This window comes from Limulus polyphemus, unplaced genomic scaffold (genome assembly GCF_000517525.1).
Source record: "Limulus polyphemus unplaced genomic scaffold, Limulus_polyphemus-2.1.2 Scaffold7, whole genome shotgun sequence".
Lineage (NCBI taxonomy): Eukaryota > Metazoa > Arthropoda > Merostomata > Xiphosura > Limulidae > Limulus > Limulus polyphemus.
This window is the reverse complement of record NW_013665617.1, coordinates 249,464-260,597: the sequence shown is the minus strand read 5'-3', so window position 1 is coordinate 260,597 and position 11,134 is coordinate 249,464. Positions and strand designations below refer to the sequence as shown.

General features: G+C 32.6%; 1 protein-coding gene across 2 annotated transcripts in view; it reads right to left on the bottom strand.

The window, feature by feature from the left end:
- Positions 1–8,930: 8,930 nt before the first annotated feature.
- Positions 8,931–11,134, bottom strand: part of LOC106476458 (lachesin-like) — an 88,596-nt gene continuing 86,392 nt past the window's right edge. The window contains exons 10-11 of one of the 2 annotated variants that reach the window (XM_022381455.1): positions 10,566–10,624; positions 10,316–10,378 (exon numbers count right to left, since the gene is read on the bottom strand). In XM_022381455.1, coding sequence (XP_022237163.1) covers positions 10,566–10,624 — 59 coding nt within the window. In that variant the 3' untranslated portion in view covers positions 10,316–10,378. Of the gene's footprint in view, positions 10,379–10,565; positions 10,625–11,134 lie in introns of both variants that reach the window. The other variant, XM_022381449.1, reaches the window with a different exon arrangement.

The window sequence follows — 11,134 nt, the reverse complement described above, 5'->3', positions numbered from 1 at the left end:
ACGTATTTTTATTCGTGTCACCAGACAATCCTGATTGTGCGTATTTTTATTCATGTCACCAGACAATCCTGGTTGTACGTATTTTTATTCGTGTCACCAGACAATCCTGGTTGTACGTATTTTTATTCATGTCACCAGACAATCCTGGTTGTACGTATTTTTTATTCTCTTACCATATAGGGCCAATTGTGCATATTGTTTCCTTTATTATCACATACTGCTGGTCGTGTGCATTTATTTTCCTAATTGGATGTATTTCTTATTATCTTTCTATATAGTACTGACTCAAGGTATATTTTCCACTATCACCATATGAAGCTAACTGTACGTATTTTTATTATGTTACCAGACTGTGCTAACAGTGCGTATTATTTCTCATGTTACCAGAAATTACTGGCTGTACGCATTTTTTTTCCATTTCCAGATAGTGCTGATTGTTGTATTTTCCTTCTTTTACTAGAAAGTGTTGATGTACATATTTTATTCAGTTACAAGAGTGCACTAAATTTACATGTTTTTTATTTTTTTGCGAAACAGAACTGACTGTACTAATTTTTCATTCTGTTATCAGACTGTGCTGTATTTTTTATTCCTTTTGTTATGAGAAGTGTGAGCTTAACATGTTACTTCTTTTGTTACCATGCTTTACTGACTGTATATAGTTTTTATCCTCATACCAGATAGTGCTGACTTTACGTTTTTATTCTTCTTTACCACTCTATGCTGATTACATATATTTTACACTGTTACCAGACAGTGCTGGCAGAATTCATTTGTATTCTGTTACCAGAGAGTCTTTACTTTTATATTTTTATTCCTTCCAAAGAATACTTTCTGTACGTATATTTTCTTATTTTACCACATAGAGCTGACTGCACGCGTTTTCTCATCTGTTACCAGACTATGCTTAAGTTTGGTTTGTTTTTTCTTTTATCAGGTAGGATTTTGTAACCATATAATCCTGGCTCTACGTATTTGTACTCTATTGTCAGACAGTGCTTACAATGTTTATTATCTTTTTTGTTACCAGGCGGTACTAGCTGTATGTATTCCTTTTCCGTATATACAGATAACGCTGATTCCTGTATTCTTCTTTCTTTATTGGAAAATAATGGTTGCAAGAATTTTTAGTTTGTTATCAGGGAGTACTAAAGTTACATGTTTTTATTCTGTTACCAGACAGATCTGGCTGTACATGTTTCTTTTCTTCTCTTACTAGACTATGCTATCTGTACGTATTTTATTTCTGTTACCACACACGGTTTGACTGTGCTATGTTTTCATCTATAACCAGGCTATGCTGACTGTACGTATTTTCATTCTGTTACCAGAGAGTGCTAACCGTATGTTTTTGTTTTCTTTTGGGAAACTGTGCTTACTCTACGTATTTTTTATTTCTATTATGAGAGAGTGTGAGCTTAGCATCTTTTTCTTCTGTTACCAGACTCTACTGACTGGACATATTTTTTATTCTCCTACACAATATTGTTGGTTGTACGTATTTTTTATTCTTTTACCAGACTATGTTAACTGTACGTATTTTTATATGTATCTTTTTCTGTTGCCAGATAACACTGGTCGTATTTATTTTTTTCCTGTCACCAGGCACTGCTTTCGTTAATAATGTTTTCACTTTTATTTTAAGGTCATTCTCTGTTAAGCATTGTAAAATTTAGACTTTGCAGGAATATATATATATTATAACTACTAGAGAAGCGCCACCTATGCTGTTAGAAAACAAGTACTCAACTCCAGACTTCTTGAATTGTAACTTGCCTACCATGTAATAAGTAGGTCACTTATATGTAAATATGTCCTGCAAATAGTTTAAACTTGTGTTGTATTAACATATAATTGTACAAGTACTTATTTAACTCAATTCATGAAAGTTCATATTAACGACATTCTAAATTGTAAGAAGCAAATCTGGATTTTTATGCATACAGCTATCTCACCTATTAGATTACTTAAACTTTACACGTGTGATAAAAAGGAATGTTTTCCGTTATCTCATTATATAGTCGGGCAGTTAGTCATTCAAAAAGTATTATCGTTTCACTAAATTGTACTTTAATACTTTCCCTTAAATATATTTGAATTTCAGAGATAGATAATAAAATATGTTGATTCCTGAAAACAACATCATAAAATAATTTAACTTTTAAATTTGATTTGCATGTTTAAAGAGACTTCATGTATTCTAACAACACCTGAGAACAGTATCTAAAGGTCATGAGCCTTCTTTTTCCCAAACGTAGAGTTGATAGTGTATGATGGGAAACAAAATATGCGAAGATAAAACCACAAAAAGATCATTAATATTAGTTACTGGATGTATTGTCAAGTCTCAGTTGATAAAAACTCACTGTGGGGTTATTTTAGTATTTCCACATAACTAAATATTAAATAAATAGATATGCAAATAGAAAAATAAATGAAACAAATAATAAATATATACTCTTTCCTGAGGTTCCAGCAAATCTAGAACTTTAGGAATCCACTAGATCCTCCTCTTTTTTTTTTCTGCTACCTGTTTGTTTTACTTTTTACAACTACTCGGATTTTCAACATATTATTTAGCTTATACGTAACAATTAATAACTGAGAACCATTAATGAGAATAAAAAATAATCATCTTCTAGCTCCTCAAGCGTAAAGTAGTAGATTAGTTTGTTTAGCTGGATTTCGCGCAAAGTTACACGAGAGAGCTATCTGCGCTACCGACTCTAATTTTGAATTGATAAACTAGTGAGAAGTCCAAACTCTTGGACTACTTTTACCAGACCGAATAGTTGGATTTGACCATCACTCTTCTAACATCCACGACCCTAACTTACTGAGCGCGATTTTGTTTTTGGCAGTAATTGAATTTTAACGTAGAACGTCAAATCCACTGGGCCGCAATCGGCCCAACAGCAGTATAAGAAACATTATTTTTTTTTGGCACGTGTGTAATGTTCAACATTAAAAACTTACAATTTTTAAAAACAAAGAATATTTTATACACAATTTTATAAAAACGAGATTGTTTCCAGTCTTCAAATTACTAAAATAGAATAACTTACTGTACAGGATAAAAAGTGGTAAAAACCCGATGAGACTGGAAAACAATCTCCTACACTCTACATGTTTCAACGTATACTACTGCGTCATCCTCAGGAGTGTAATGTTTTGCAAAAATAACACTTATTTATACAATTATCAAATCATCAATTTACATATTAAAGAATTTCATGCCATCTACTGACAACATTTTCATGAGCTCAATCATTCTTGAAATAATTAAATGTAAAAAAAGTTAATTTAAATTATCGAATAAGGATAATGGACCTGATATAAAACTTCTGCTAGGGAGCTGTTTCAAATCATTTTTCATTAATTTAAAATAGTTTATGAACTTGATTGTGTTTTGTTGGTCATCCATGAAAAACTTTAATAAATACTTTTAAAATTGCCCGATTTCTAGGTCCTCCTTTTAACGATACACATTAGATCTATCTCTATTCACACCAGAGCATATTACATACCGAATTATTGCAAACAAAACTTGAACTGTTTTGTTAGCAAAGTAAACTAACCTCTAAACTTACTGTTTCTTTAAACTTATTATTTCACAAAAGAAATCATTAAAGTAATACTTCCATATATATATAAATATTTAAGGTACTTTTTGTCTCATGGTAACCTTCCAGTCATATTGGATCCTGCAATAACACAAGCTTATTACATTAAGCCTTCATATAGCCGAAAGCATCACACAGCGTTCGATAATCATTCTGTGCCTAGTACCCTCACATTTTTTATCATTTGATTCCGTTCTGTCTCATTTCGAATAAGGAACGCCAAGTCAAATCATTCTGAATTTGCCGCTACTTGGATATATTAATGGGCTTACTTTAACTATCTTGCTGTTGCAGCAACTAACGCGTACAATTCATCAGAACTGATGGCAAGATCCTGACACAACTTTCAATTTTCTCTTCAACTCAGATGGAGTCGACTGGTAGCCTTTCCACATTCTATCATTTTCGGCGATCGACGATATCAAGCACAGAGATAATAAGAGACTTCTTCATATCGAGTTTCCGATAAAACTACTGCAGGCTAGGCGTGCCTTCACTGCTGAAGGGACGGGTATGCAGAGCATGACTGAGATCGAAGATTCTAGTTTATAGTCGTATATCCAGAGGCATGAGAATGAACAATCTAACACAATCACATAAAGCCTAACGTCAGCTGGTGACCAGCCACTCATTTGTTTTTGTAGTTGCGTGACAAGTTGGAGAGTTGCTTTCATTCGTCACAGACTTTTGTTGATAACTTTCCGTAGAATATTTCTCTGTTTCTGTAACAAGCTAAAGAGTAGCGTTAAAACTTATTTCATTATAATAGAATAAATATAGTCTACTTGTTTTTTGTGTTTTTTTCCTTTTAGTAATCAACTACACACCATTAAAATGTAAAGGATTGAGTTGGGCAAGTTATAGTTCTGAAAAAAAGACCCTTTTGTTGAGGCGTAAAAGAAAGCAAATTATTCTTGTATGTTTAAAATATAGTATAAACTATATTGCTAAAATTTTAAATACGTATCATGCCGGGCTCAATACTTTTGTTAATTTAAGAATTTTCGCACAAAGTTACACAAGGAGCTGTCCGTGCAATTCATTCTCATCCGCTTGCCGATAAAGCAGAAGTTCAGAACCGGTTCCTAAGTGCCATCTCGACATAGGATTTTTTTCTTACCTATCTGCGCATAGTCGTTCTTAGTTTTCAACTGATAGACTAGAAGAAGGCATCTAGTCAACAGCAACACCATCCATTCTGCCAGTTATTAGACTACTGTTGTTGCCCGGCATGGCCAGGTGGTTAAGGCACTCGACTCGCAATCTGAGGGTCGCGGGTTCGAATCCCTCTAACACCAAACATGCTCGCCCTTTCAGCCGTGGGTGCGTTATAATGTTACGGTCAATCCCACTATTCGTTAGTAAAAGAGTAGCCCAAGAGTTGGTGGTGGGTGGTGATGACTAGCTGCCTTCCCTCTAGTCTTACACTGCTAAATTAGGGACGGCTAGCGCAGATGGCCCTCGTGTAGCGTTGCGCGAAATTAAAAAAACAAACAAACTACTGTTGTCTGATCGAATAGTGACATTTGACCGTCACTCTTATAACGCGCCTAACGCCCCAAATTGCAGAACGCGTTTCTACAGTAACTGGTCTCGAACCAGAAATTCTCAGGTTCACAGTCCTGGCACTCTAATCACAGGCCACATTCGGTTCCTCTCAGTTAAGAGCTTATGTTTCCTACTAAGGTGTTTATTGTATATTCCAAGCAATGTTTGCCGTTAATGTTTCTAGCAATGTGATACCACTGACTGCGATATTAATACTACAAACTATGACAATTGATGAACATTGCACCATCAACAGTCTCCACAACTTTGAATTTCCACATGATTTTACTCGCATTAAGAAAATAATTTATGCATATGAAAACTGTTAAACAGAATGAATTGTTAGAATATTGTTCTTTCTCGTTATGGGATGGATTGTTTTTGTCACCAATGAAAGTTATTCATAAAGAAATTAACTCTTTCCCTGTCATGGCCCATCATATACGTCCAGCTCTTAGGCATTGCCAAAAATACACATTATAAAACGTTAGCTTTAACACCTGTGAATTATAAAATTTGAACTACTATGAAGAAAGGGCATTTCTTTACAAACTTCCCAAAATTTACCAGATGAGTAATGAAATACTAAAACATGTGTCATTTTGTTTTTTTATTGTGTATTTGAAAATAAACCTGACACTAGAAGAGATGTTTATCTGTAAATCTGGCAGTGAAAGAGTTAAAATAAATTACTTTCTCTGCTCAGCAAAGTTTTCAGAGACTTGTTGTTGTTTTTTTAGTTGATAAAGGATTCTACGTAGTACAGTAGAATCTCTAGGGATAACAAAAAACTTCAGTTCAGCACCATGTTTTCCTTATACAAATGATCTTCTGTTTTCAAGTATAAAAATAGAAAACGTAGTAGGTGTTTACAACACTTTGAAGATTTTACTTTAGCCTGATTAATTTGTTTTATATATTTATGAATCATATACATGAATCTTATCGGTAGAATTTACAACTTTAGAACATTTTGTCGCTTGTTGTTTCTCATACAACTTAGTGTATGCTGCGCTTTAACGTTAGTTGAACAATTGCCAGCATTTTTATTTTCTCCCTTAGCTTTAAGTATATTATACTTACATGAGACTTCTACGTAAACAACTCGGATCTGGTAAAAGTTCCAGTCATAATTTAAATCTAAAAATGTTATTTTGAAATAGTGCTGACAATGTAAGGCAGTTGTTACAATAAACAACAGTATATGACTAAAAATAATTCGTTTGTACTAGACAGATAAAACTCACAGCGCATTCTAGGCTTCAACGTACGTATACCAGTTAATTGGTAATAAGAATTGGGAGATGTTGTTGAACTGAATAGGATGAGCGTTTCTGAGAACTCCAGTAGAAGAGTGCTTGGACGACACTTAAATGCCTCTACTTCACTGATTATAAACACACTATACATAATTAGACACTATTACGGTCACTTACGTCATAAAGTACCCAGAACATACTGGTTACAACAGTGATATTATTAACATAGCATTTTCCGAAACGGTGTTAGCAAATATTACACATTAAGTAGCTGAAGTCTGAAAGAAAGTAACACTTAAAAAACGAAATTGCCTAAAATTACTATCTGTTTTGTTTTTTTTTACATGTTTTTAACTACAAGAGATCGACTGAACTTCGCACTTGGCATGATATACAAATACAAGCATTAAAAATGTACATTAACAGTATTTAGATTAGACAACTACAAACAAAGTTTATGTCACTCATATCAGGTATTCAGCATATCGAGCATTAAAATATTTAATACGTGGATTAATATTAAGATAAATAAGTAAAGCAGAGAACACACATGCACAAAGACACATATATATACACATAACTAATGTACTAAAGCACATAGACATATAGTTTTACACATCAGGTGTAAATAACAAACCCAACCTTGTACTAGGGACAAATGAAATCTATTAAGTTAAAGCAAATTACGTTAAACCATTTTAATATTTGTATTTTGATACTACTGAAGAAAGAAAACCGACGCCTTCTTTTCTTTATCTGTATTCATACAGCTTCACAAATTACCATAGAAGCATACTTTTCTAGAGCTATCTTCTATGAAGCTAGGTTGTCTACTGTTACTCATTGTCTAGTTTCTGTATCCGTGTTACAACCAACTGAAACAATGGATATAATAACTGTTTTCTTTGCAATATCTATATTTTCTGCAGCTAAAAAAAAAAACAAAAACAAGTATTAAGACTTTCTTTACTTTATACTCTCTAGAGAAGGAAGACCATATAGTGATGCCCTTTTTTATTTTATTTATATTTATAAGACTGGACAATTCCAGGAGGTTTTTAAAATACGAAGACCAGTCCATTTTCTACTGCATCCGAATCAACGAATGCCATTGCTTTGTTTCTTTTATTGATACTTCTTAGAGCTGAAAAAGTAGCAAACCTTAGTGCTTCACTTACTTTTTCTATACTGCATCATAGATGAAACTACGAATAACAGTGTTGTTGTTGTTGTTTTCTACTTTTTCTGTATTCTCTGCAGCTGAATCAATGAATATCGTTGTTTTTATTGCATGTGTATATATTGTAGAAATTAAACTGAAGCAACAAATAACAGTATTGTTTTGTGTTTTCTTTGTCTGTATCCCTTGAAGCTGGAATCAGTGATGTAAGTTTGCGGGGGGCGAGCCAAAAGAGGCCTGAAAGACCGAGAAAGGAAGGGACAAACAATTTAATTTATTTGAACTAAAAGGCGGCTGCATTATTCTGTTAAGTTAATGATATCAATCAGCCAGAATCGTAACTACAATTATAGGGAAATAAATGTAGGGGGCCCAATTATTTTTTATGCTGGGGGACATCGTCTGTAGTTACACCACTGGCTAAAAAAAAACGATTATCAGTGTTACTTTGTTTTTACTTTGTCTGTGTCTTATGCAACTGAAATAATATTTACCGGTGTTGTTTTGTTTTTAACTTTACCTATGCAACTGAAACAAGAAACTTCAATGTTGTTATTTTCCTTTTGCTATATTCCATGAAATAACAAATACCAATGTTGTTGATGTATTTAATTTACCTGTATTCTACGCAGTTAAAATAGCAAATACCAGTGTTGTTATTGTGTTTTTTTTTACTTTACATATGGCCAGTTCAGGTGAAAATACGAATATCAGTGTTTTATCAACCTTTATACTTTTCGTTTGTGATGTAAAATAAAACCAATCTCTTCTTTAGATTACCAGTATCTTATTTAGATGAGTTATTGCTTATCTGTACATTATTTACTTTATTTATAACGTCAACCAAGTGTTTTGTTTTATATCATTATTAGAATATATGTTTGTTACAATGTTGCTATACTTAATTCATCATAATGTATGTTTATAAGTAGTACTTTTACCCTATTTCTAATCAGTTTAAATAAACGAAAAACTTTATTTTCACTTCAAAGTAATTTTACAAAACCACAATATTTCTTAAAATAAGTCTTACATCGCTTACTTACTATGTATAAGCATATGATGAAAATAAATAAAATTCTAACCGTTAAGTAAGCTATTAAACGTGTTTCATTTTACTAGTGATTGTTTTTCCTATTATTTTCAAAACCGCGCACTTTGTTGAACACCACTATTCTAGAATATATGAACATTAGATGAATAATTTATCTCACTGTAAAACGGAAACCTCAGTTAATGGCGTTCATAAAAAGTTTTCAAATAAATAAATAGATATAATGGGCATTATATTTCATTCAAAATATAATGAACGTGTAGTTACGATAATAAAATCATTATTTTAATACCCAATGCACTGCTATCTAAATATTTTATTGTAACCCTTAATGTACTCTACAGCCACTCAGTCATGATCTTCTACGATAATGAAGATGTTTCCTTCCACAATTTGCACAATTTCAGCTTTCTATTTGCTATCAGTGGCTGAAAATAATATGGATATGTTATAAGTTTCAATTACAAGGCGATAGATAATATGTAACACGATAACTAGCGCTACAGCTGGATTCAGATGACTTCTCTGTCATACCATGTTCAGTTTATTACATATTTACATAATCGTTTCAAACAACAATACAGAAGAAGGGTGAATACAAAAAGGGGAGACTGAGATTAAAAACTGTTTGATCCCAGCACACTTCCAACACGGGTTTTCCTCCCTAGTTTGGTTTGTCTAAACTCATTTTATTTATTTACCCAGTACAGCTTTTTTATCCTTCTTACTTTCGTAAATAGAAAACCTGACATACATACACTCTAAAAGTAACTTCCAAAAAGTGTTTTAATTCTGTAATCATAAGCCTTTTTCATTTTGTTTTTCTATGCTTGAATTTTGATTTCTTTGTAAGATTTTCTGTGAGACGTTCTTTATGATTTGGGAGCAGTTCGATAATCAAACAGTAAAGGGTAAAGTTGAATTAAATGCAATGACACAATAATATACTGGTTTAATACATCAAATATTTCGAGTGAAACTAACAGTTAAAACCCATAGTTTCCTCCCTGTTCCTTAAAATTCTCAAAGAATTGCGTTACTCTTAGAATGCGGAAAGCGTTACAATAATACTCACTTTAGAGCATACGCTTATAACTAAACTTGGATTTACCTTGACCTTTAGTTGTTATATATCAAACAATAGGTTCTAGTCACCTAATATACTTGTACATGTCACACATATTTTCATATTCCTTCTTAATTTACATTTTCAAAGCATTTAACTCCTTTGAAGAAGTTTAAGTTATACACAATTTCAAAATACAATTGTAATGAAATTAGGAATCCTTAACCATACTTAAGTTGTTTATTTGCTATTTCTGTTAACATATAATGACTATGAAATATATTTGACTAAGCGTTTTTTTACAGAAGTAAGTTTCAAAGCGTTAAAATAGGTGATTATACAAGTGTATAATTGGCACGTTAGGAGGTTGTAACCAGTGACTTGAAGTTGTACAGTACTTTTCTGTTCTCACGAGAAATATCTTCAGCGAAACTGTTATGTTCATCTTTTGAGAATACGGTCTGATGCTGAAAGTATGTTATTGTCAGTCTCATGATGGCCTAAGCCGCATTTAGTGTCAGGTCCAGCATATTCCTGCTGGTAACATCTAGAAATAAAGATTTCAGCAGCAAAGTTGTACCAGGACTGTATTCACGATGAAACACAGCCACTGTACAGTAGAGCCTGGTAGGTGAAATCGCGTAGCACCTAAAATAAAATACATTACACAAGTTTATACAACAGTTTTAAAGTCCTAAGATACAAGTGTTATAATACAAACCTACAAAAACATCAGTAGTTAGCGTGTATGATCCAATACGTTTATTTATCAATTCTGGAATGGAATTTTATAATCTTAAATATATTGTTTTTACATTTAGCCACTTGAACTTACTTATATAGGTGAATTTTCAACTGCAAATCTTGTGATCAACTGCACAGTAGGAAAAACCCCTGGACAGAAGTATAAAATAAAACCGACTAAGATCCTTACTGTTCACTAAAACATTATTTAAAACGTACCACATAGAACTTAGCATTATTGAGAGCTTACTGCCAAAAGTTGCACTTGGAACTTCATAAAACACCCCAATGTTACTATATCTTGAATATAAGATATAGTATTGAATACACAACAACGTTAATATGGTCTAGAAATGTAGTAACAATCAGAAGATTACGAAGAGAAGAGACATGTAAGCAAGGCTGTACAGTATCTATTTATGTTTGCGTAAGGTTATTATTAGAAATCTTTAATGTATTGAGGTTGCATGTTTTATAAGTACCTAAATAAATTACGGCTTGCCATGATAAATATCTAGTTAAGACATTTTTTCCTTGTAAAGAACATCATTCTCAGGGTTTTCGTGTTGTTATCACTCTCGAAAAGTTTACTTCTCGCTTGAGTTTCCCTTATGGAAGCAAAGTATGTCTATATAGATCAAATATATAGTAGTGGTTCAC